Source organism: Aptenodytes patagonicus, chromosome 1, assembly GCF_965638725.1.
Source record: "Aptenodytes patagonicus chromosome 1, bAptPat1.pri.cur, whole genome shotgun sequence".
NCBI lineage: Eukaryota > Metazoa > Chordata > Aves > Sphenisciformes > Spheniscidae > Aptenodytes > Aptenodytes patagonicus.
Window position 1 is genome coordinate 205882022 of NC_134949.1, and position 27123 is coordinate 205909144.

Consider the following 27123-nt stretch of genomic DNA (forward strand, 5'->3'; position numbering starts at 1 on the left):
TGTACAACTGCAAGAAAAATGTTCCATTGTGACCCTTGTGCTCAAAGTCCAAATGCAGCCTGAGGCAATGCTTCCTTGGCCAAAGTCTGCACTTCTTTAACCTTGAGAAAACTCCCCCTGGAGACCACAGGATTTTTGCCAGGGGCGAAATATAGGGGATGTGAAGTACTGACATTCAGGTGTGAAATGCCTCCATTCAGTTCTGTGGCTACCTGGGAAGTCCTGCAATAACAATTACTAACGTGGGTATCTCTTTCACTGCTACCAATTTTAGAAAGATTATTCTGTGAGCTATTAAACCTGCAGATGAAATGACAGGGAGGTCTTGCCACCTTCCACCCATAGCACCTGTTTTCCTCTTCTGTGGCACAGCATCCAGAGATGCCTACAAGCACAGACAAGGCGCTCAGTGTACAGAGATGCTCACAAACAGGCAGGCCCACACCCACACGGAGCCTTGGTAAAGCTCCAGCCAACTGGGTTTTTTGGTAGCTTTTTGTTTTGTTTTCATAAAAAGTTTGAAGATCCGATGTGCACAGCCTGCCATGAAGGCCACAGGTTATGCAGCAAGTGCGGAATAACGTTACACACCAATAGAGAAAGAAGGAACTGAGATAAGGAAGGGCAAGAGTAGCAGTGTGGATATCATGCGGTCACCCTGTGGGACATCTCCCTGACATTAGTAGGATCTTGTTATTGTTAATCTCACTTTTTGTATACAGCGTGGCAGAAAAGAGTTTTCATAGATATAAATAGAGGAGAGTAACGTGCAGATTTAGAAGGGAAGCGCATCCATCAGCAGCAGCTGATGAAAATAGGAACTGAGACAGAAGCAGATAAAAACGACAGCGAGGCTGACCCCTTTGCAGGATTTATTTCTGGCTTGTGCTGTTTTCTACCTCTGGCCCCCTTTTCTGCAAGAGGCGTTCTGATAAAGGACGGAAGGCAGCTGCTCTGCTGGGACTCTAAGGCGAGAAACACGTCTCTTTCCTTCTCTTCTCAGAGACTCCATTTGAGGAAGGTGAAGGAGTGATGGATGCTATTCAAAGGGGAATGAAAACCTGCCTGCAGGTTGAGGAGATTCACAAGCATGTGGGGAGCTCAGGGAAAGAAGGAGGGGAGCAGAGCAATGGAATAAGGGCAGGAGGCTTGCATTTGACCTGGAGCAGGCAGGGGAAGGTGACCATCTTGGCTCTCACACACTTGTTGCATGAAAACAGTCTGCATTGTCTCCTTTAATTCCTCTCTTCAGTGCCCATGTTCTTGGGTCCCTCGCTCACCCTGTTTGAGGTTGCTTTCGGTATTTTTCCTGCCCACATAGTGTTCTCTGTTTGCGTTCATTGACCCAGCCATTGGGAACAAGAAGGAGAAAATACAGTTGTTAAACATGATTGAAGGAATGCCCTTCCCAATAAAATCGCACTAAAATCTTGCTTAAAAACAAATTCCTTTGGTGAAATGTAGGTATCGCTGATACAATGGGAGTTTTACCATTGTTTTCAGTAGAGACAGTATTGCACTTCATTAATCTACCTCCTTTGCCTCCTTCCACCAGTTTAATAATTTGCTCCTGGACAAAGCCTAGCAGTACAGCAGCACTGAATTGTACAGACTGCCATGTGAGGTTCAGGATAGCTGAGAATCAGGTTTCTCTTATTTAAGTACCCTGAGTAGAGGGATAAATGGGTAATGCGGGCTAATACTTCAAGCAGTGTGTCACTTTGTGATTGCATCATATCCATTGCATAAGTGATCTTTGAAATGTGCCTACATTTCACAGTGATTATAACAACATAAAAGCTGCATATGAGGCTATGAAGAACGTAGCGTGCTTGATCAATGAGCGAAAACGAAGACTAGAAAGCATAGACAAGATTGCTCATTGGCAAGTCTCTATCGTAGACTGGGAGGTAAGTGTCAGCCTGTCCCTTTCCTGAGCAAAGGTACTGTGTACAGTACTTCATGTCCTCTACAGGATACATCTTTCTGCGTAGTAGGTAGCTCATGGTGTCTACTTTTCAACTGGTCATTGCTCGGTTAAAAGTCCAGTTGCTTCATTTGCAGTGAATCTGTTAATGATTACCTTGTTTATAAATCAGGAAAAGCAGCATGTATTAACATGGACACTTGTCTTTGAGATGACACTGGATTGAGATGACAAAATGGATTTTTTTAAAATGCTAGACATATAGAATCTCCTTTGGATTTTTGGTTGTTCTGTCAGAACTTGAACCTGCTTCACTGACTTTAATGAGTTTCCTCCTGATTTATGCAGAAGTAAAGTAGAGCAGAACCGCATTCATTGAATTTGCCTGTATGAGATTATCTACGTTCTACGACATTTTCAAATCTAATAATAAAAATACAAGAAAAACAAATGAACTTAAGACTTGATTATAAAATGAGACTGGTTAGCCACACAGTAAGATCTTAAAATATTATTTACTTATTACATATATATATCTTCTTAGGGACCAGATGTGTTAGCCAGAAGCTCAGAACTGATCCACTCAGGAGAACTGACCAAAATATCAAAGCAAGGCAAAAGCCAGCAAAGGACTTTCTTCCTTTTTGACCATCAGCTTGTGTTCTGTAAGAAGGACTTACTGAGAAGGGACATCTTGTATTATAAGGATCGTATTGACATGGATGAGATGGAAATTGTGGACACCGAAGACGGCAGAGACAAAGACTTCTACATTAATGTCAAGAATGCTTTTAAGATAATAAACAGAGCAACAGAAGAGATTCATTTGTTCTGTGCAAAAAAACAGGAGGATAAAAAGAGATGGATGGAGGCATGCGAAAGCGAAAGGAGAAGAGTTCAGGAAGACAAGGAAATGGGTGAGTGGAAGGATTTCCTCTCTAAAAGGTGATAAAAACAAAGGGGAATGTTCTTGCTTTTACACTTCTTTATGCCTTGTGCAGATGTGCGCTCTGCCTTCTGGGACTGGTGTCCCTTTCTTACCCGACATGACCTTTAGCTGTGTAAATGAAGCCTGTTCAGGTGTGTTTGCTCTGTCATTGTGGGCCAAAGGTCCAGGGCAGTTAGCTATGACATCCGTGTCCCAGCGTAACCCATGTGATTCTGGTGCATTACGGAGCAGAATGAGAGATGCGATATGACAAGATGCAATTCACAAAGACCAATCAATAATAAAAATATATCCAAAATCCTAGCACTTTTGTATGAGTCTGGGCCCAAAACATCTGTTTGTAAAGGACACTTTATTATAAAGCCAAGCAGCAATAATTGTAGATTTATACTGTCAATGTCATACAATGGCACCTCCTGTGTTGAGGAGACCTGTGCAGTTGCATAGTATCATTGGTTACAAACCCAACGACAGCAGCACTGGGCAGTTTACAGAGAAATGAAGCCTAACCTTGAGTGAGCAGGGAAAAAGGTAGCAAATCCTAGGATCAGCTTTAGACTCACAGCCTGTGGGACACTCTAAGGACAGTGTCTTCTGTATGAATGTACATTAGGATTGTTATTTAATTTTTTTTTTTTTTTTGCATATTTTCATGCTTCCTTTAAGATCAGTGACAAAAGCTCCAGCAAAATCTCATTGGCAAAACATACACAAAGAAGACAGCAACACTAATAAGAAAAATAAAACTTTTTAATATTCCTAAAGAAGTAATGAAAATATTAGTGCATATCTGTGTGTTGACTGCATGAGAACTTCTCCTTTTTATAACAGTCTTCAGGCTTAGGCTTTGGATGACAGCAGGTTAAAATTGGAAGTCTGGTGAAGTGGATGATATAGCTCAGAAATTATTAAAATTTAAACAAAATGCCAAATCTCATATTCCATGTTCACTTAAAACACCTCGTCAGAAGACTAGGAAGACAGGAATAACCCTTAGATTACAAATGTAAACCTTTTAACCTTAGTGGCTTTCTCTTGTTTGATACTGTTCTAAATATGACAAAAATAAGGCCTCCTCCATATGTATTGTAGATAGTCCGTAAGTCAAAGAAAATACTTTCAAGTTTACCAATTCATACTCTAAAACCCGTTTTAACTCTTCCCCATTGCACCAACTGTTGCAATTAACCCCAGTCATCTCAAGTCTAGACTAAACAATGAAGCAGCCACAGCTAAACTTTCCTCAAACTTTCCAAACTTTTCAAAACCAACTCTTCTCCTGTGCTGAACATCACGGTGTGACATTATGATCCTGTTGGGCACAACACTGATGGCTTTCGTGAGTTTCTCTGCTCAGTCACCTTGTGCTCATGGGGATGGGTGGTGGCTGTCTTTCCTAATTCACCTAAACAGAACTCTGAAATAAAGTGGGTATTGCAAAAGGGTGAAGGTGATCAGAAGGTAATAAAGCAATGCAGAGGATCTGATGATGAGTGTCCAAACAATCCCTCTTACAACAAAGTTACAGAAAGCCTCCTCTCCAGCATACGACAAGAACAGTAGTACAGTCATATGGAAGGACGATATGGAATAAATCACAGCTCCTGCACTTTTGTGAGTAGGACTGAGCAAAAGAAAATAAAATGTGAACATTTTCCATTCCCATCCTTTCTGAGGAGCATTCTTGAGCTCTTCAAATCTGTATCTATACCTTCTCCTGCAGTGGTTGCTTTATGGAGCACCGGGAGAGTATGTTGAGCGGGCTAAATGCTATATGTCAGGGTGTTTCTGAGGCTCACACTACTGCTTGCCCTGGGCAGCAGCAGGTCTGTCTTGTGCAGGCAGTGGGGTGTTACCATTCCTTCTAAGTGACACTGCTGCAGAAATCCCCAAGCGTGAGGAAACTGCAAAGGTGTAGCAGCTACAGCCTTAAATGTCATTAGTTATTCTACTGGGACCTCATGAAAATCAACATATGATATTAAAAAGGGAAACCATCCAACAGTGGTAGCAGTGATAATGATGAGATTTGTTGTAACAGCACTAACCCTTATTTAGGGCTGGGTCACAAATTCCCACGGTGCTGAGCACAAGGATTGCAAGGGAGGGTCCATCGTGCTTGCTGCTCTTCAGGCATTGTGCAATATAGTGAAGAAAATTCAGTATGATGAGAAACTGTATTTTGATAATGCCACATAGGCACCTGCAGTCTTTTCTGCCCATGTAACATCCAGCCTTCTGGAAACTTGCTTTTCAAATGTCGCAACTCATTATTCCGATGTACCTGTTTTGGCACATGAACCAGAGGAAAGATAGCTGAGTTGTAATAGCTAATGTCCATTTGGTCTTGCCAGTCACAATTTTTTTTTCACGTTTTCTCCATTACTCAGAAGACTGTTTCTTTTCTAAAATTTCATTTTTTTGGCATAATTGAACATTTCCTTTAGCCAAAACCAGTGGAAAGGCGCCAGTATTCTCAACCTCAGATTTAAATTTATCTTGTTGATTTTGTAAGCTATCTTGCTGGACTTGACACAAAGCCTCTAATCTAACCACTCAGAGAACAAATACTCTTCCAATTCAGAACTGCAAATGGCATTTTACTTCTATTTTCAAAGACACTTTGGTGTGAGTCACTGTCTCCCAAACCATATATAGCTTTTCTTAGCTTTTATGAATATATGGGAAGAAAAGGCCACAGCCGAAAAATCCTTTTCCAAACCGCTAATAATAACCCTAAGAAAGTGGTCTGATCTCTGTTGATGAAATTGCTTTCAGGTTTTTTAATCTGTTTCCTTGTTTCTATAAAGGAAAAAAAACCCTGCAGAATAAAAAAAACTTCTGCTACCCCAAAATTATGGCTACCTGCTGTTGTATTGTAAGTTAATACGCTGATTTGTAATAACTTCTTCATAAGTTCAGGCTAAAAAAGTAAAGGGAGTTTTAAAAGTATAGAGAAGTGCGGGAAGATGCAAAACGGAACCAAACCAGACGCTTCATTCTGACTTTGAATTGCAACTTCTGTGCTCTTTATGTGCATATGAGTGAAATGAGTGACAGCATGTGCACCCTGTTGTCTCCTTGTGCAAACGTAACATATCCATGTATCTCAACTGTCTTGTGCGCAGGGAGAGGAGACTGGAGTGCCTGTACATGGGCTCCAGACAACACCAGTCACTGGTGTCACCTTTCATAGCAGATGTCTGGCATCTCTGTACTCAGCACAGATCAGTCAAACACCTGTCACATGATAGTAAATAGTATAGGATTGACCACATACTATAGCATCATGGAAGTCATACAAGTATGCAAACAAGTACATGAGAGTACAACTGGAGTGAGGGATCCAGACCCAGTCTGGTGCAGCCACAGCCACGTCACAGCCTGCTTCGGTGTCTGGCAGATTATGTGATACTGTCTCCTCCGAGTGGAGGGAAAGATATCCAAATTTGTACTACTGCAACACCAGCGACTTCAATTTGTTACCCCAAGTTAGCTCAGAGTGAGTGAAAAAAGAAACAGATTCTGCATTTGTGATCTATTACTTCGTGGCTTGTAGCTTTCAGAAGTGTTAATTTACACTTTTTTTTAATCTCTTGTTATCTGGACTTAGCTATAAAAAGAACTTTTGTGTGGTTAGTTCCCCAGTAATTGCCATTTGCAGGAACTGGAAAGCAGCTTTTCCCAGTAATCTACAGGCAAATTAATGTTCCTATTGTTATCCCAGTGAAAAGCAATCTTTAAATTTATATGACAAAGTAAAACATACTTCTAAAAACTTCAGGTATATTACTATTAAGATTTACTAAAAATTGTTTAAAATATGGTTTACTTATTTGTTTTAATTTAATGTAATCAAGTATTAGATACAGTTTTTTTATACCAGTGCCCTAATATTACACTTTGACATAGGAATGGAAATCTCAGAAACCCAGAAGAAACAAGCCATGCAGAATGCCCGTAAGTCAAGGCATGGAAAAATTAAAGGTGGGTGTTCAGAATTGCTTTACATTCTTACTGTGTTCCAGTGTTCTTTATGTTAGGAAATAGCACAATCTGGCTATGGTTGAGTTCTTCAATCTTTTAAAAAATTTTCATGGTTTACATGGAGTTCAAATAATTTCCATTAACCTGTATTTTAATACCAAATTCCAATGCCTTTGGAAACTGTCTACTAAATCAGCTCCCCGGTCTCCTGGGGGAGAGACTTGCCTTCAGACAGGCAAGTCAGTATTCTCTTTATTAGAGAAGAAACTGAAGAGGTAAGGCAAGCTGTTTATTTAAGGATGTAAGAAAATGCACGCAGAGATTAAATTAGAAATGAGGGTTACTGATTCCTTCCTTTGCTTTTACTCAAACAGCTTGTTCTTCTTTAGCAATTCTGTGCTTTGTTTAAAATATCCTAAAGTCCTTTTTGCAAGCCACGTGTTGCTGTATTTATGATAATAAACTCAAAATGGCTTCCTTCTGTCCTGGACTAGAAGGAAGGATAGGCTAGAAACGTGTTTCTCTGGAAACAGCTTTTTTATTCCTTTTCTCTCTCAGAAAATGCACCGTGATTTTGTCCTTTTCTATCTTCAGGTCAAATTTGGGTAAATCTCTAGTGTGTTGAGAGAATAAACTGAGCAAGTGGGACCACATTAAGTCTGAAGGAGTGAAGAAGTTGATGTTAGGTAGTCCTCTGCTGCCTGGAATTAATATTATTAAAGCATTTTCTCTTTATCAATCACTAGATACTTATAAAACCTGTCCAGATTTTCAGAGGAGTGGCTGAAGATTGTGATCAGGAGATTCTGTTCAGAATGCACAAAGGTCAAAGTCTGAGAACATTAGCCTGGAAAAATATTTTCCAAATTGAAGAAATAACGTTTATGTTGGTAGCAATATTTTACCCAGCCTTATTCTGAGATTTGACTAAAATACGAGTATCTACTGTGTTGTCATTCCTTTGAAATACCAGAATTTACTTGTGCAAACAATATAGCCAGGCTATGGGAAACTGCTGCTTATTTTTGGTAATTCTGTAATGTTATTTTTACTGGTATTACTCTCTTCTTAAGCCAAATCAATGCAGCAATTAAAAAGTCTAACATCAGAAAAGGTAACCTTTAGTAGTGCTTCTGTTCAGGATCATGGCAAAATTCATACTGGCTTTATTGACCATTGAATTTGTCCCATGGTCCTGTGCTTAAATTTTCCCAGTATTGGTTGCTCTGTTAGCTGACTCATATGCTTTCTTAAACTGTTCCTTCTGCAGGTGTGAGCTATAACGGGTGTCCTGTGCCTCCTCCACACCAAAGCCTGCATCCTATTCATCAGCGCCACATCACTGTGCCTACCAGCATCCCGCAGCAGCAGGTTTTTGCCCTGGCAGAACCCAAGCGGAAGCCATCCCTCTTCTGGCATACCTTCAACAAACTCACCCCCTTTAAAAAGTGAGAGGCCAAGGGCCTGGGAAGGACATCGGCACAGAGGGAGGCTTGCCTCCGGAGAAGGACCTTGGAGACACAGTTAAGCTTATTTGAGCTCAGTGAATCTCCAGTTTTGGAGTGAAAACCTTGGGCTCCCTTGAGCCAGAAATACAACATTTGTCTAGAAGAAGAATGAAGTTCCTCAAGACTGCTCTGAAGTCAATGTTGCCAAGTGTCGGCATTGCTGATGAAGAGCAGTCTCCCTTCTGACAAAGACAACTTGCTGTTACTCTGAAGCAGCAGAATTTGATTTCTGTTTCTTAGTTATGTTGAAGAAGTGATGGAATCATGCAGGTCATTGTAACATTTCATTTTTCTTAACCTTATATTGATGGCCAAATTTAGGATAGGGAGGAATTTTTCCTTAAGGGTATATCAGCAAGGAATCTTAGGAGTTTTCTCCTTCCTTTTGGAGCACTGAGCAGAGACCACCCATTAAGATCAGGTGGAGACATCCCATGTGATTAACCAGCTGTTGCAGAATTTAGTGGACCCTAATCCTTCCTGTCTTTTTCTATTAAATTGCCAAATGGCAGGAGAACGTCCCGCAAGGCCTTACCATATTCCAGATTGGAACAGGGAAATCTTACTCTGTCATATAGAAATATGAACAGTGTGAAATGGACTGTAAAGATATGTGCATTTATTGCACACAAGTGGAAACAAGAGGAGCCCAGGGCATCTCAGATTGATTACTTTCAGTCACAGCAATATATTGCATGCATGTATGCTTTTCAGTATAGAGCTTTTATATCACTTTTTGCGCACTTCTTCGCCTGGGAGATGCTTCTTTATATTTCCAATATGCTTATTTCTCTGTGTAAAAAGTATTTTTTTATTTTCTAATGGAGATAATGTGAATGTACAAAGTCAGAGTTGAGACGGTACGTGCTGACTGCTGGCTATGTTACATAGTTCTCACACTTTGTATTCATATAACTTGACTTAGAAAATGGATGAATGGTAATGTAAATATATGGAAGTGGTCTGGATCCACGCTTCTTCTACACAGTCAGTTGACAATGGATTTTGACCAATTATTACTTCACAAAGAAAGATAAATCCTTACTGGAAGGGACAGAGAAATTGTGTGGACTGGAGATGGATTTTTGTCTCAGAGTCGTCAGTCTGTATTGGAAGGGGAAGAACCTGACTCGATTAAGGTCAGCTCTGGCCAGCATATGCAATACGTGATTTGCATTGCTATGATTTGCCTATGACATGAAGTTGATTTGGGAGAATAACTTTTAAAAAGCCATCAGGAAGAAACAGGATCTTGATATTTGCAGCACTGATCATTTCTGCTTGATAGCTCTCATTAAGGATGACAAGACTGCTGGTAATATGGAAGGAAAGAAAGACTCCGTATGTTTCAGAACTGATTTGCTATGAATGTCTTTACAATATTTTACCCTATGCTGCTGATTAGGGGCATTATCTGATGATAAGGATAGATCCAAGGGTACTCTTTGACAATGGACACAATCAGCTTTGTCATGAATCTGTAATATATGAAGAACAAACAAGGGGCTAGAGGCCAGGCATCCTAACAACAGTGTAAAAAAGCCTTATTTTAAACATGTATTTGTTCCTACTACTATTGTTACCTCTATATTTTTATTTATCATCAGTGTTGTGAAGCCTACTAGTCGCTAGATTTTGTGATTTGATAACTTTGCGGCAACTTCTGCAAAGCCCAGGTTTGTGGTTTTGATTTTAAATGATATCTTTTGACAACTGTACATTTCAAATGCCTTGTGTATATAGCTCAGCAATAATGCAAAGTCTGGTGATGCTCAGCCTAATTGTTCACTGCATAGTGAACTTCATTGCTTGTGCTTTCCCATAGCGATGGAAGATGACCTGAAACAGTTAAGAACTGGAAATATGCACTGATATTTTCAACGATCCAGCTTAAAGAAAATGCACGGGAAAGTTAGTGAAAAAAAGTTGGCTGGGTTGTATTTTTCTTTTGATGTTTAAAACAAGCCATTTCTGTTCAGATTTTTTTAAAAGATAATTCTAAATGCTCAATTTAAACACAAGGAGCAGACTTCCAAATGCAGGCATGGATGCATGCCCTTCCCCTTAAATGAGTAACCCTTTTGTGTTTCTTACATACCCATTTTTGTGGGTACTTGCCACGTTCAGGCCTGCAAACCAAAGTGATGCACGTACTGTGGAAGTGGAGATGATGTTTTTCATAATCACATTTTGAAAGACTTGTTCTAGATGCAAAAAAAAAAAGTCTGAAGTTGGATTGCAGTGCTCACCCAGAAACTTACCCAGCTGGACCTTAAGACTTTATGAGATTCACACTTACTTCCATGTGTGTCTTTGCTAAAACCTACTTCCTTCCAGGGCTCGGTTCTGTGGAGTGCTGGAAAAAAAAGGAGGTTTTGGGATTTATCTTCTGCCACGTCGGTGCCCATGAAGGCTCTCCCCACGTAGTAGTGCTGGTGCCTTAGCCCTAAAAATGAACAGAAATGTTTGCATATGGTTTTGGATGCAGCAGTTTTTTTCTCAAGAAGTGAATTTCAGAGCGATAAAAAGCAAATGTTTCATGGTGCAGATTACTCAGGACAGTTTTACAGATAGTACCCTACATACAGACATGGTTGTTTTACATTATTCTCTGTGTCTTTCTTTGCAATCTGACCTTGCAACAGATTAAGATAAAATGTAACAAATGGGCCAAATTTAGATACCACCATAACCTTTTAAACAAATTATAGTTAAATGAAAACACACAATTACATTATCCAACAATTAAGACAAATATTTACTTGGGGTTCAGCCTGACTTTAGAGTCTGGGAAAAAGAGTTGCAACTAAAATGTAAAAGTTTGTATGCTAGCAACTCTTGCCCTGATCCTCCTTCTGATCACAGAACTTATATATGATCAGAAAGGTGTGACGGCAACATCTGTTCTTCTCCTCTCGCTTTTGCATGCTTTAAGTTACTATAAAAAGTTCTAGGGCAACTACTAAGCACATTTGTGCCTCGTTTAGATAAAGCACAGCCAGAGCCTTCCCGATGGCCTGCTGAGCAGACAACCTCAGACTTTATGCATGAGATGCAGTAAAATATAATTGTCCTCAAATGTGTTCCCACCGAGTTAGGAAAATGCCAAACCATAATTGCATCTAACTCAGAGCATTTGATGTATAAAATAATAAGATTGTTTTACAAGTGGCTCTTGCCATGCTAAATTTCACATTGAGTTTTAGTGGTCAGTGTAATAACGGAGTTCAAAGACAGACTACTCAAATGTTCCACATTTTAGTTGTCTTTTGAAAATAATTATAACCGAGTTTTGGAGCCAAAGGTCTTTAGCCATAGCTAACACAGTACCTTTCTTTGACTGCCTTTCTGCTTTTTTTCTGTATGTTAGGCATTTGTATGGAGGAGATGCCTTCTGAACTATCTCTAATTTAAAACTATTTGTTGTAAATACTAGGGACGACTTGCATATATATTTTATTTTGACAAGTGTTTTGTAACATTTTTATCTTACGTACATTGCTTTGTGCATCTTACCATCTGTGTGCTGTTACACGTTGTAAATGAAGTGTCCTGGCTACAGAGCAGGTGAATTGGCTGTTGACGGCTGAAGTACAGTGTATGGGACTGCAGTAGCTTGATGTGCATTTGTTCTGAAGTAATTGCATTACAAGGTTTATTTACTCTTGGAACACTGTTTGTCAAATGAATCTATTTTCTGGAAATAAGTACAAACTTACATTCCCATTATTTTTCTCTTATTGTACGTGTTTGAATTAAATCATGTACAAAGCTGAAGTTCCTCAGCTGTGTCTTATAAAACTTTATTGTGCAGTTTTAAAATTGTTGTGGGGTTTTTTATTGTCTACAAAATATCCTCTGTGATGCAAAAATGTATCAACTGTCATATTTATTTTATTATTTTAAAGCAAAAAAGGTCACACCCTCCTCTCTTGGTTTTTGCAGTCACAGCTGCAGTACTTCCCAGCACAAGTTCATTTTAACAACTACTAAACGTGATTCTGGGATTGAAGTCTTCATCGTTCAGGCAAAACCCATCCTTGTTACTGTCCCAGCCATATGCATCTGCAGTGACTGTGCTTTACCTTGTCCTGGCAGACAGCTCCCACAGTACCCCTTGGAAGTAAATGCAAATGCAGCCTCTGTATTAGTAAAGCTCCTGCTAACAGAGGATGGTGACTTAAGTACTGTAGTTCAGATAAGGAGGATTATATTTTATTTTCTTTGGAACAAAAGCAAAACCTTTTGAAAGGGTTCATCCAAAAGGCATGTTCTGTAAATGTGTGTGAACAGGCTTACCTGCCTGCTTGTTACAGCAATGGGCGACGCTGCTGGAGATTCAACTTACCGCTCTGATTCGGGGAAGTTTTTCGTTTCTTGTTATCCTGACAGAGCAGGGGACCACATCTGAAAGGCGTGCGTGTGTCCTTCCTGCTCAAGGCTGCGTCAAAAATTACGTTTCTCTGAGACACATTAGCTTTAACAAAATAACATACTTTGCTGAAATCTTTTCACCAAAAATGCTTTGGCAGTTTCAAATGCTGGCAGAATAGTTGGGTTTGCCAATTCTTTCGCCCTCCTTCCAATGTCCAAGCTCTTATCTCTATTTCTTGGCTCCCCTCACAGCGGAGAGTTTCCCAGGCCTCCCAAGTGCTGCTGCTGCAGCAGGATGCGTGCCGAGTGCTCCAATATCAAAGTGAAAGGCACAGTCTGAGTACTGAGGTAGATCGGATGACCAAAAAACATACCTTGAGCAAACACTGGAGTACGGCGTTGTGATCAATAGGCTTTCTAAGGAGCTTGCAATTCATCTGGCCATGGTGAGCTCATCTGTGCATTTTATTTCCTGCTTTGGCAGTCAGGCTAAATCCTGTCAATTGTTCCATACCGTCAGCTTTTAAGTTCCTCGAGAGCTGATCTATCAGGTGGACCTTTTAGTTCGCGCAGAAATAGCACTGCTTGTCTCAGGTTTTTTGGTTTGGTGGGTTTTTTTAGAGGCTACATGATGATCTGTGCTTGGTAACAGAGACAAGGATTCAGGCCTTTTTATGTTACAGTACCAAAGGAGAAATGAAAAAGTCAGCAATGGAAAACTGCACATCATGCAGCCTGTAAGGAAAGCACACAAATATTTAATGTGTTTCTGAATATTTTTCAAAATTCAGTTATTCTAACTAGCTAGAGAACATGTAATTGTGAGAATATGTCTAAACTGTATAAACTGTCAGCACAACATGTCTTTTTTTTAATCTTAGGTCTGAGTTAGGTTTAGTTCACTGCAGTCAGAACTGACTTCTGGTTGTCCAGGTGAGTACTAAGGGCTGAGAACTCACATACTGCCACTATTAAGTATTTAGGCTCTGGTTTCAAAAAAAGATGTATGTGTGTGCGTGTGTGTGTGTGTGTTTGTATCCATATATATTTACACACACACCCACCCCCTGCCTTTATAGACTCCATATGGCACCCCCAGATAATGTCTCTGCTGGTACCTACAGCAGGTTGCACCAGACAAGTGATCCACACCCATCACACCTTCCCTCTGTTTATGTTACATCTTACATTTCTGTTGTGCATCTTGGCGGTGGGGGGACAACGACACCTGAGCAAGGTTTTTACCCGAGTCATTTTAATGTTTTAAGCATTCAGAGTGGGCCACCAGCAATGACGGACAAACCACTCCGCAGACAAGCGAAGGTTGGAAGGTGTCCGCATCACTGGAGTCTGGTGTCAGCAAAGTTCAGAAGGGCAAAGCTGAGAGGGCAGAGGTTAGCAGAGCAAGGAGTACCACTGCCCTTCAAGGGCTCAGTTTCACTCAGAAGAGAAACACAAGATGATGTAGGATTTATCGACTGTTTCTCCTGGTGATTTTTGGAAAGCTGAAACTGCTTCAGGGGGAAGGAGTTGTTCCAGGTGCTCCTGAGGGACTTTGCTGGCAGAACCAGGCACATGCCAAATTCCTCCTTGTTTCTGGCACATAGGAAATAAGAAGGCAGAAGGCCCAATATATACACTGAAGTGAACTGTCAGTAGGCAGATTTGCTAGGCACAGTTAACCTTGGCCTCTACCTATGAGCATACCCCAGACTTTAGAGATACTGACTCACAAAGGACTGAAAAAGTGTCTAGAAGGTGCTCTGCTCATAAGGTTGGGTATATCTTCTTTTATTAACCATCCATCTCATGGTTATTACTGCCATATTCAGTTCCTAACAAAGGTAATTAGCACAGCAATCAATCTAAAAAATCCCTGCATCTCCTGCCATTCAGAAGCAACATTTTTTAAAAGCAAATTAAGTACTTTTGCTACTGTGTAATTATTTCCAAGGCATTATTCTGTGATGAGGCAAGGCACACTAGAAAGCAGCTGATGGTAGTTTGTCTTTAAGGCCATTCCTACAGCAGTTTTCTTGGTTCTCTGCTAAAAAAGCATCAAACTGGACTAACTGCAGAGTCTGTCAAGGTAAATGTAACTAATGAATTACGTCATTCTCACCTCAGGATTGGGATACACAGACCGTCACTGTTGTCATTGTAAAATTCACAGCCTCTTTTGGATCAGCGTAAGGACCCTGCCACCCGGGAGGCCCTGCTGCTGCCGGTGCCGTGTCCCCAGGAGCCCCTGCTGCCCCCAGTGCTGTCACCCCAGAGCCACCGGCTCTCCCAGCACCCTGCAGCCAGGAAGGTTCATCAATAAATCCAGGTTTTCTGCATGGCAGGACAGATCACTGAGGGCACAGCACTAAGCTGGCAGGGTGGGCTATTAAACTTTTGAAGTGTGAGAGGAGGCCAAAGCTAAGCAATCCTAGAAAAATTCAGATGGTGCCTAACGGGTAAAGAGAAAAGGATTGATTGTCGTGGCTCTCATTTCTTCTTCTCAATTAGCACAGCAGCGAGGCTAATTTGGCTACAGAAGTTCATTCAAGTAGAGCAGCTAATTGCTGCACATTACCCTTCCTTTTCCTCAGAGCACGGTAGATACAATGTCCCAGATACAAACCAGGGCACTATAACGCTTGCAGTATTTTCGTATTACCACAAGGTGGTGGTGAAGACCTTAGTGAAATCTATTCACTGCTCAGCTGTGCTGAGGATACATTATTTGATACGCAGACCACACATGTCCTATCTTTGCAGTGTGGGAACCCCCTCAGACACAGTGTTTTCACTCACTTGCACGAACGGGGTGAATTAAGGCCACTTCCTATAACACATTAACTCCTGTTACTATTGGTTTTATCCTTCACTGTTCATGATCACCATTTAAGGAGTTGATGATACGCTCAGTTGCTTACCACTAGTCCTTAGACAGCAGCAGTTTCAGTAGTTTCAAGAAGACACAGGTGAGTATCAAGTTATGGCTTCTTCAAATTTAGTTACCAATAATATATAATTTAGTAGCACAATAGCTTTGACTGATGCTTGAATGGCTAGATGGAGAGCCTGCTAATTACACATGAAAAGCTCTCTTTGTCATTCCATTTATTTACTTTAACTCAACCTCGTTACTTCTTTTCCACAATCATCTAATATTTGTGATGCCACGTTCACAGCATTGTTATTTTTAATTTCTATAGTCTTTTTGTCCCTAATTCCATTGTAAATTGCTTGACACAGAAACAAACTTTATTACATGTTTTTGCAGCACAATAATGGTACGAGACATGCCTTCCATCCTACAAACCAACCAAGCTGTCAAAGGCTAACATTTGTATAATGTATTTGTATAATGGAACAGGCAAATCAAAGCCTTATTATAGAATCATAGAATCATTAAGGTTGGAAAAGACCTCTAAGATCATCGAGTCCAACCGTCAACCCAACACCACCATGCCCACTAAACCATGTCCCTAAGCGCTTCATCTACACGTCTTTTAAATACCTCCAGGGATGGTGACTCAACCACTTCCCTGGGCAGCCTGTTCCAATGTTTAACCACTCTTTTCAGTAAAGAAATTTTTCCTCATGTCCAATCTAAACCTCCCCTGGCGCAACTTGAGGCCATTTCCTCTCGTCCTATCGCTAGTTACTTGGGAGAAGAGACTTGACACCCACCTTGCTAATCCATTTTAACAATTTACTTTCATGTAACAGTGGTAAAAGCCAAAGTACAGAGCACTTCAGCTTAATATTGGAATAAATAGGAAGATTCCAGTTTAAACCTCTGTTTTAATTATTGAACAGCTCTCAAAATTAAATCACTGACCTTTGAGAATTTAGTGACCAAACAAGTACTTGTCCTCAAGGCACATATTTGAAGCATGCATTCCTTTACATGAAGCTTTTATACTCTGGTTAAAGATGCCCAAGAACACTGCAAGTACAAAGTGAATGAGGTAAGACCAAAGATCCTATATACGTGATGATGGTGGTGGTGATGATGATGATATTGATGTTGTCAGCCTGTGGAGAGGAGTGCATGTACGGGGACCAAACTGCCTATTCCTTAGACAAAAAACACTCCCTTAGACAACTGGGAATCAGGTGTTCTGTCAGTGCACAAGGACTGTCAGACTTCTCCATGGGGTGCATCATATCCTAACAGCGTCATACAGAGCACTTCTTCCTTTTGCACTCTTCTGGAGTCTTTTGACTAAGGCAGCAAATGTTTATATAGCTCAGAAGTAGCAAATGTTTAATCTATTTTCAACTTTCTTTAGTGCCAACCAGCAGCAGCAAAGTGGGATTTTGCTGGTGGGTGATCAAACATCTCTCTATAGACCATTGGCAAAGGCACCATAAATCATATTTCCAATAATTGTTGCAAAATGGGGAACTTTTCTGAAGACAGAAGAAAAAGATTAAGGAACGTGTCCCAAAATTAAGGTCTTCCTCTATAAATTAAGTTAAAAGAATATTTAGATCTAATATTGCTAACAGGGTGTGATTATTCTTATTGAGAATATACTAGTCTCTTGCTACATGGTATTTGTGTGCATTGTTTCATAAGACTGAGAAATGGTGGTGAAGAGAATAAACAGAAGACTTTTTTTAGTCAATGCTAGTTAGTATTTTAAAAGGAATACGGATCTTAGTATTAAGTTCTCGTTAATGAAAGAACCAATTAAAAAGCCAATTACGTAAAATTTACTCATTCTATCACTTTTACCTGTATAAGTACTTAGCCTACATAGCCCAAGCTTCTGTGCATTAGACATTTATGAATATTAATTCCAAATAAAATGGGCATTGTGTTGCTATTTGATTTTTGTTCCTCAGTCTAATCTCTGCCCATTAATTGCTCTTACACTCACTTAAACCAGTTGTGTCCAGAATTAAGTATTAATGTATTTCAGTGGGCCTATATTAAAAGACATTATATAGGAGGGACACTCTAATGAAAGGATAAATACAAGCTGGACTCCAAGTAGCACAGTTACATGAAGGGGGAGAACCAGACTAAAGACTTGTTTTTGCCAAAAAACTCTCTTACTTGATCCCTCACATCTTTGCCCTCATCTCACGCTGTTCCAGCTCTGACGCCCTCAGGTCATTCAACTTATTAACCCAGTAGATGACTAACTCCAATAAAAAAAAAAAAAAGAGAAAAAGATGATCGCTTTGTGCTGAATTAGGGGGTTGAATTGCCCTAGCTCACCTCCTGTGGCACCAGAGACAGCTCCTGGGAGATGAGAGGTACAAGTGTGCAGTCACAAGTAGGTGCAGGGAGAAATGTGGATGGAGAAGCGGGCATTAAGACCTCTGCTTCTTCTTGGTTATGAGCTGTTTGACTGGCTCAATTATATTATTTTTCCCTTAAGAAGCTGTTAGATAGATACTGGGTTATTAATGGCCAACAGTGATAAAAGGTTGGAGTCCAGAGAGAAGAAGGGTTTCCTTACAGACTCCAAATGCATAAGGTGCCATTTGGTAGGAAGTCTTTGAAATACAAAAGAGGATGCTGGAAGATGTAGACAGGCTTCTGGATGGCTCTGAAAGGCAGCAATGGCCACGAAAGAGCTCCTCTTTGGGCACTGTGCTGGCTAGAGTTGTTTACAATGAGATTTCTGACCAAGGAGAATGCCTATGTGTTATGTAAGCAAAACTACAGCTCAGAGAAACAGGACATTGTATGAATGCTTGTGTACAAATGTGGGATCACTGGTCCTACCTGAATCACCCCCCAAGACTTCAAATTTTGACTGTCGATTTGGGCTTAGGACAGCAACAACATTATTATTAGCACGCTTCCTTGTAGACTTGCCAGACATTGGGGTTTCACGGTTTTGGTTGGAGTAAGGCAGGTCACTGGAAGTTCTTCGACATATAGCTGCTGCAACTGTATATTCCTTGCTGTAATTGCTGGGGGGAAAAAAAAAGAAAGATCACTTTTGCCCGAGTTGCTTTTTTGTTATGATCTTGAATTTGGGTTAGGTTCAGCCAAATCCATGAAATCTGGGCTTTGTCAATGCACTCATGGTTTAAATAGAACAGTGTGAAACTCTATGGGATGCATTGAGCTGTTGTTTTCTTGTTTGCTGGATAGATCCTGAGGATATCAAGGGTAGCTCCCCAGAGCTTTTGTGACTTTCAGCTGCTCACCATCTACCTGCATCAAAATTTCCCTTTGCAGAGTCACTTATTTCCACAAGTCATACTGCATGAGAAAATATGAAACAGAACCTGATGCTCCAAATCACAGGGAATTAAGGAATATTTCAAATTGTATAAAGCTGAGTTAATGTTTCAAACGTGTAATGATGCTCTGGCTGATATTCCCATTAAATTATTATTTGAAATAGCACTCAGTAGTCCCCAGGACTGTACTTGGTGCTATATAGAGACCTATAAATAAAACAAAACAAAACAATAGACACCATGAAAACCCATTTCCTTTTTTTCCTCCCTTCCCCCACCCTGCATCCCCTTCTAAGGTAGACTTAGGCAGATGTACTTTTGCTTTCTTAAATCTTTCAGCCAAAATCATATAACCTATCTAAAGAATGAAAAGCTGGATTATACTGCTGGCTATTGTAGTCAGCACAGCAGAAACACAAAAACAGGACGTCTGTACCCAAGGGTATCCTGGCATCCCCGGCAATCCTGGGCACAATGGCATACCCGGTCGTGACGGACGTGATGGTTCAAAAGGCGACAAGGGAGAAACAGGTACTATGTTCAGAATGAATGATTTCATGTATCAAATGCAATGCCATTAGTTCCCGAAGCTGTCTGTAGTCACACTGCATCAACGGGATTATTCTGCCTAGCCTTCAGAAAACATTTCAGACATTGGTCATTTACTTGTTTGAAGAAGGAAATATAAAGAAAGACCTAATAATGAAAGCAAGATAGCGAATACAATGAAGAGGTCAGGTCCATGGGATAAAAACAAAAGCAGAAAGACTTCACCTTCTACTTTGGAAATATTCTCATGTCTATTTGAAATTTTAAAGCTTGTAAACCTACTCCTACATCTCTAAGATAGCAACTGTATTTCTGTAAAGAGCTTCAAGCCCAGTAAAAAAAAAAACAACAACTGATACCTTGTTCGGTGTAATAAGAAGTGTGCAGTGGTAAGAAGATTTCTCTTTCTTACCTAAATTTTACATTTGTAGGACTTGCTTCTGAGTGTGCCTACTTGCTGTAACTCAAAAGTCACTAGAGGGAAGTTCAGGAATGGAGACTATTGAAAAACAGTGTAGGATTCATCTCTGCTCTGACAGGCTATAATAGAGATTTGTGTGTGATACTGAAGACAGAGGTAATCATCTCAGCATCCTAAAGCTAATAATTCCCATAGTACTTCAAGCCTCAGGATAACGACGACCCTTGCATCCATGCTGGAATATCAAGGCCAGGGTTGCACAAGGTGATAAATCTGTGGCATGTGGGTATATAACACTTCATCTGGAGTGTCACAACCCCAGAATGCAAAGCACAGGACAAGTGCAAATCTGCTGCTTCAGATTTGTTCACAAAAATTGGGGGGGGGGAAATTTTCCCCAACAGGCTTTATGTCAGGTCAGCTATTGTGTGGCATCACACAGGTGGCATTATGGCTTAATGCATAAACCTATCACAAACACTGTTATTGTGGGCCTGGCTAACTCAGCTGCACAAATCAATCTGGATCAAACTCGTACTTATCAGATAAACCCTTCTACAGAGTGCTGATCTTAAGGATTGTGAATCACAGCTCTTTTCAGTGGAGTATATAATCTAGTACATAAACCAAACTGAGGTTAACAGTCGAAAAGAAATTAACTTAAAATGTGCTAAAGTGTTTTACTATGTCTTTCAAGCTAGTGGGAACGTCTGCTTTTAACAGACCGCTAAGCTAATGAATCACCTGCTCCACCAGAAAAGTATATGCCTCTGCAGACAGCGTATGCTGCAGAATCAGTGTTGAAGGTGTAGTTTGATGTGCGGTTCTTTGATGGCTATGCTGGTATAGGCAGGATCCTCTACCAGATCCTTTTCCTACCACTTGACTCTACTCTCTTATACACCACAACTGTTTGTGTGGCTATACAGTAAACTAGATCAGCTGAAAAATAACCAGCACTTATAATTTGGGCAATGAAGAGTTATTCACTGCTTATCGCCTGCCCTGGACCACTGGAAGACAAGTCTACCAACTTACATATTTACCTCAGTGATTGCTAAAGAGTTATTTTGAACTCTCTTGTTTATAAAATGATTTAGAGTTCTCTGTCAAGCAACCACTCACGTGCTCCTTCTGCTTTCAGTGCCCTAGCCTGGCTAAAACCAAAACCTTTTAAAACTTAGAAACAAACAAAAAAAATTCCATTAGCTTCTTAATAGGCACATACAACTAACTGCCTTCTCTTTCTATATGCAGGGTCCAGGAAGGTCTGAAAAATAGAAAATCTAGAGCTTACTTATTTTCATTTATCTTATAAAGGTCCTCACTTTACTCCAGTGAGTTATCACATGATATAACTGGTTTCTGATTAAGTCCCCAACTTTTTTTCCTAAATTAAGCTATTATGATGACTGTACTGACTACTCTTTGTTTGAACAAATTGGAGTGACTGTACCATTCTTTATATGGTATGTTTATATTGTATGTACCCCTTTGCAGTTAAATACATGAGACTTACTTTTGTTCCTTACCAAGTCAATGAAATTTCAGCAGATGCTGGACTGTGCCCATTGTGCAGAAAACTGCTAAAGAACTGTTCTCCAGCCTGTATGGCCGGAGAGCTGTTCTTGGAATGTGGTTACATCCAAACTGCCAGCTCTTTTTTCTTCTGTTGCATTCTGGATGCAAATCCCAGTTTCGATCACACATCTCTTGGTCACCTGTGATGTCACTACAAAAATGACTTCTATAATTGCTCTCTTTAGAGCAGTGGGAAGTCCGTGTCATGCTAGATACAGGGATCAAGAGTGTGAATGCCTTCCCCAGATCTACGGGCAATATTATTCCACTGTAATGTTTCATTACCTTTGGCCAAACCCCTGCAGATGTCTCTTCTTGAGAGGGGAGTTTACCATTGTTTCACTACTAGGCTTCCTGTCCCTGCAAAGCTTCTTGCTGAACATGGCCTCCTCACTCCTTTTCCTGCTGGTATCTTCCACGGATGGAGGCAACAACAGGACAAAAGGTTTTCACATTGGTGGTCCTGACCAGGGTATAGCTCCTCTACATATCTCAGTAACCCACCTCTTTATGCCAAGGATTCCCTCTGTCTCAAAAAAGCACTGTCCTCAAGCAAGGTTTCTGTGCTCTCTGTCAATCTCTCCATAAGATAAAAGTACCAGCAGTGGCACCCACTAAAAGTCAGGAATAAGACTACTCTTTACATTACTGTTTAGCCAGGCTTGAAGAGGGAGGATTAGAGAAGGATTCATCCCAAGTTTTCTGGTAATTTAATTGTTTAATGAAAATCTGTTTTTCTCTTCTGTACTAGGCAAAGCAGGACTTCCTGGCAGTCCAGGAAAAGATGGTGCAAATGGAGAGAAAGGCGAACAAGGTCAGAGAAGGAGTGTTTCAATTTATTTGTCTATCAACTGCTGCCCTTGTGTTTGTGAGCACTGGACGTGCTATACATTCTGGCTGTAGCGAAAGTACCATAAAGGTTAAAAAACCTTTTTTCCAGAAGTAGTAGAGGCTGCACAGATATGCTGACAATACAAGAGGAATTTGCCACCTACAATTATCCCACTGCCTCTGATGCCCTACAACTTGTTCACTCAGCCTGTTATCCTACCTTTCCCATCTCTGATTCTTTTGTCAGCTTCTGAGGAAGACACCACATCTGCAGCTACCTCAGGAAAGTGAGGCTCCTGTAACTATGTATGCAACTTCAGGGAAAGGGACTTTTAAAAGAAATTCTAGAAGACACAAGTTATACACCTAAAAATACAGTAGATCCTGTATACTTCACCTGTTTAGCCAATCTATGCATATGCAGCATGTCTCCTGTGTCAGATGGAAGTACATGTGCAGAGTGACTTATGCATAAAAGCAGGGAGTCAGCCATTGTGCAAGTGGCATCACATCATTCTGCACAAATTCAGTAACTCTGAGCTGCTGGACTTGTGCATCCTTAGAGTAATTGTACACAGACAACGTATATAAACTTACTGCACCCTCAGTAAGTTTGCAGATGACACCAAGTTGGGCAGGAGCATTGATCTGCTCGAGGGTAGGAAGGCTCTGCAGAGGGACCTGGACAGGCTGGATCCATGGGCCGAGGCCAACTGTATGAGGTTCAACAAGGCCAAGTGCCAGGTCCTGCACTTCAGCCACAACAACCCCATGCAGCGCTACAGGCTTGGGGAAGAGTGGCTGGAAAGCTGCCCAGCAGAGAAGGACCTGGGGGTGCTGGTTGACAGCTGGCTGAACATGAGCCAGCAGTGTGCCCAGGTGGCCAAGAAGGCCAATGGCATCCTGGCCTGTATCAGAAATAGTGTGGCCAGCAGGAGTAGGGAAGTGATCGTGCCCCTGTACTTGGCACTGGTGCGGCTGTACCTCGACTACTGTGTTCAGTTTTGGGCCCCTCACTACAAGAAGGACATTGAGGTGTTAGAGCACGTCCAGAGAAGGGCAACGAGGCTGGTGAGGGGTCTGGAGAACAAGTCTTATGAGGAGCGGCTGAGGGAACTGGGACTGTTTAGCCTGGAGAAAAGGAGGCTGAGGGGAGACCTCATTGCTCTCTACAACTACCTGAAAGGAGGTTGTAGCGAGGTGGGTGTCGGTCTCTTCTCCCAAGGAACTAGCGATAGGACGAGAGGAAATGGCCTCAAGTTGTGCCAAGGGAGGTTTAGATTGTATGTAAGGAAAAATTTCTTTACTGAAAGAGTGGTGAAACATTGGAACAGGCTGCACAGGGAAGTCGTTGAGTCACCATCCCTGGACGTATTTAAAAGACGTGTAGATGAGGCGCTTAGGGACATGGTTTAGTGGGCACGGTGGTGTTGGGTCGATGGTTGGACTCGATGATCTTAGAGGTCTCTTCCAACCTTAATGATTCTGATTCTATATATCCAAAAGCATGGAAACCTGCCAAAGACAGTGTCGAGGTTCTCCAAAATCCTGAAGTTGACCCTGAGAAATAACATACGGTATATGCATTGCATGGGAGTAATTACAAGCTGCTCTACACCCCTCAGACTTTTCTCCAGTCTATTAGAAACGACTCCAGTCCTGGAAGAAGTGTGAGACATGAGGCCAGAAATGTTTAAAATTACCAAAGCTACCTTCTTTTCCTGTGTCCTTGTCCTGATGGACCCACGCTGCTTTTCCCAGAGGCTCACCATACAACCTCACCTGTTTTCAGTTCATTGCTGCTGTTAAATACTCTCAATTGTAAATTGAGAACAGTAAACTGTAAATACAGCATTATTCCTAACATCAGAAGCCAGAGGCTCTTATACAGAAATTACCAGCTTCTTTTCCTGATTGATAGAGTATATGATCATTATGGTATCTTTTGTCTATCAACTGCTAACACGCCCTTTACATCAGGAGACCTTCACCTTCAAAGCCTTGTGCAGCAATCAGAGGATTTTCAAAGGCTTTGAGCTTCAGTCCAAGAGTGGATGAAGGATAAATGGAGCATGTGGCAGCAAATAACAAGGACAAAAAGCCTTTAGTTGCACTGCAGTAGCAATCTAGGTAACCCAAGCAAAGTTCCATCACGTGGAAATCACAGAAACACATGGCAAGCAAGTTCTGGGTGTTGTCCAAATAGAACCTTCCTCTGATTAAATTGTGAACCATCTCCCCCATTTTGTATACCAAAGGCTGAAACCAAGTGTCCGAACAGATGCTACTTGTGCCTGAGATGATGTGAGCTGTCAGTGCTACCATCAGCCTGTAGACAAATCACACCTTCCTTTCTTTGAGCTCATTCTTGCTGCTCTCAGCCAGGGCACCTGTTTTCTAACACAATAGCAGGTTCTTCAGATGTTATGCTTATCCTGCACTTAAATGTATGAGAAATTGTATGTACAGTGAGTACAGTATGTACAGTTGTTGTGGTTTAAACTCAGTCAGCAACTGAGCACCACACAGACACTGGCTCACTCCCCCCTGCCCCCCGGTGGGATGGGGGAGAGAATTGGAAGAGCACAAGTGAGAAAAAGTCGTGGGTTGAGATAAAAACAGTTTAATAATTGAAATAAAATAATAATAGCAATAATAATAATATGATAATAATAATAATACACAAAGCAAGTGATGCACAGTACAATTGCTCACCACCCGCCGACCGATGCCCAGCCAGTCCCCGAGCAGCGGCCCCCCCGGCCAGCTTTCCCCAGTTTATGTACTGAGCATGATGTCACATGGTATGGAATGTCCCTTTGGCCAGTTTGGCTGTGCCCCCTCCCAGCTTCTTGTGTACCTCCAGCCTTCTCAGTCGGTAGAGCATGGGAAACTAAAAAGTCCTTGGCTAGTGTAAGCACTACCTAGCAACAACTAAAACATCAGTGCGTTACCAACTTTGTTCTCATCCTAAATCCAAAACACAGCACTGTACCAGCTACTAGGAAGGAAATTAACTCTATCCCTGCCGAAACCAGGACACACACCTACACATATATGTCTTTGTGCTGAAACTCATGTTGTGCCCCACTAATCCAGTGGAAGATCACAAGAAAGTGTCTTTTTTTTTTCTTTTTTTTTTTTCATTTAGGAGCCAATGGGACTGTTGAAGAGAAAGGGAACAAAGGAGATAAAGGAGAAAGAGGACAACCTGGGAAACTGGGACCAAAAGGAGTTATAGGGTCAGTGGGTTACAAAGGTCAGAAGGGAGAGCTGGGACTGCAAGGTCAGAAGGGGTTAAAAGGAGACATTGGGCCCATAGGTCCAAAAGGGACAAAGGGTGAAATTGGCCACCCCGGAAGAGTTGGTTTCCCAGGGCCAATTGGCCCGACTGGTAACCCAGGTCCTAAAGGTAATACTGGAGCTCTGGGGCCACAGGGTAATCCAGGAGTTCAGGGGGAAAGAGGCTTGAAAGGAGACAGAGGAGATAAGGGGAACGTAGGTGCCCCAGCAGTCCTGCCAAGGAGTGCTTTCAGTGTCGGCCTTACAATCACCACCAAATTCCCCCCCCCGAATCGCCCGATCAAGTTTGACAAGGTGCTGTATAATAGTCTAAATGACTACAACTCAGTTACTGGCAAATTCACCTGCAAATACCCCGGTGTTTACTATTTCACCTACCACATCACTGTCTACTCAAGGAACGTCCGAGTAGCTCTAGTTAAAAACGGCATCAAGATGCTGCACACGGTGGACAGGTACCAGAGTGGAGAGGACCAGGCCTCGGGAGCTGCCATCCTCGAGCTACAGGGAGGAGACGAGGTGTGGCTGCAGGCTCACCAAGGAGAGACTTTCAACGGGCTGTTTGCAGACGCTGATGATGATACCACCTTCTCTGGGTTCCTCCTGTTCAGCACCTCTGACCCGCTGGAGCCGCTGCCATCGCCTGCCGTGTAACTCCACATTATGCATGAATGCTGTATGTCTGTGTCCTTCAGCCCTCCCTAATAAAGTTGTTATCTGCTGGCCAATTTCTACTGGATTCAACAGAAAACAGAAATCACCCAGGGAGGTACCCCGAGGGCTGAAAAGGAGACGTAGGACTGCAGGGCAGGTTGGGACCGGTTAGGTGTCTCCCTAAAAGTTGAGTAAATTTTTTTTTTTACTGAAGTCATCACAGTGGGAAGGTGTAGGATCACACTAGTTGTATCTGTAGGAAACCAGGCCTCATTATGCACACAACTGCTCATTGCACAACTCATTGTGCTCGTTTTCATGACCAGCTGCTAAAACAGAGCTCAAGTCTTCGGAGCCATACTCAGAAGAGTTTGAATTAAATGCCTTCTTGTCCCAGTCACAAGGTACCAGGTGTTTATTTATTAAACTGTCCTAATCTACTGTTGTCAGCTCTGTTTTTTAAAACTCAAAATAAAAAAAATTCCTAATGTGCATAAACCTTTTTTATGACTGCAGTTGCAGGACAGTTCGTTTCAGGAATGGCTTCTGCACAAGAAAGGATAACTCTTAAGAATCCACAGTGCTGGGCTTGACACATTACTGGTTTGGTGACTTACTGTAGTTATACAGGAATGCATGCACCAGTTCTGAAGGGAAAATGTTTTAAAAAAAAGTGGGACAAAATAAAAGATAAAATTTCAAGTTCTGGAATTACGACATGTGGGTCCCTGCCATCTTGTATAAACATTAAGCAGTAGTTACTTACAAGCCAGTTGATATCTTTCTAGGTGGCATGCGTAGATGGACTTGAAACTTGGTTAGTTTGCATCCAACC

The 27123-nt window shown here is 41.4% G+C and overlaps 2 protein-coding genes across 8 annotated transcripts in view; both read left to right on the forward strand.

Annotated features, from left to right (window-relative positions):
* The window catches only part of SPATA13 (spermatogenesis associated 13), a 168402-nt gene extending 156140 nt beyond the window's left edge, over positions 1 to 12262 (forward strand). For 3 of the 6 annotated variants that reach the window (XM_076328078.1, XM_076328076.1, XM_076328077.1), the window contains 4 exons: positions 1781 to 1910; positions 2472 to 2844; positions 6789 to 6863; positions 8134 to 12262. In XM_076328078.1, the coding sequence (XP_076184193.1) occupies positions 1781 to 1910; positions 2472 to 2844; positions 6789 to 6863; positions 8134 to 8315 (760 nt within the window). In that variant the 3' untranslated portion in view covers positions 8316 to 12262. The remainder of the gene's footprint in view (positions 1 to 1780; positions 1911 to 2471; positions 2845 to 6788; positions 6864 to 8133) is intronic. The other 3 variants (XM_076328080.1, XM_076328079.1, XM_076328081.1) reach the window with 2 other exon arrangements.
* Positions 12263 to 15663: 3401 nt separating this feature from the next.
* On the forward strand, positions 15664 to 26801 carry LOC143155398 (uncharacterized). 2 transcript variants are annotated; one of them, XM_076328086.1, is made up of 5 exons: positions 15664 to 15714; positions 16653 to 16707; positions 19289 to 19480; positions 22252 to 22314; positions 25483 to 26801. In XM_076328086.1, the coding sequence occupies exons 3-5, from the start codon at positions 19315 to 19317 to the stop codon at positions 26286 to 26288; spliced, it is 1035 nt and encodes a 344-aa protein (XP_076184201.1). In that variant the 5' UTR covers positions 15664 to 15714; positions 16653 to 16707; positions 19289 to 19314; the 3' UTR covers positions 26289 to 26801. The 2 variants fall into 2 exon arrangements, with proteins under 2 accessions (XP_076184201.1, XP_076184200.1); XM_076328085.1 differs by having other exon boundaries at positions 15677 to 15714; positions 16556 to 16707.
* The last annotated feature ends 322 nt before the right edge of the window (positions 26802 to 27123 follow it).

Coding starts and splice junctions, on each gene's coding strand:
- LOC143155398 (XM_076328086.1), top strand. CDS start 19,315: ATGAAAAGCTGGATTATACTGCTGGCTATTGTAGTCAGCACAGCAGAA. Junction 19,481..22,251: donor AGGCGACAAGGGAGAAACAG/GTACTATGTTCA, acceptor CTTCTGTACTAG/GCAAAGCAGGACTTCCTGGC. Junction 22,315..25,482: donor TGGAGAGAAAGGCGAACAAG/GTCAGAGAAGGA, acceptor TTTTTCATTTAG/GAGCCAATGGGACTGTTGAA.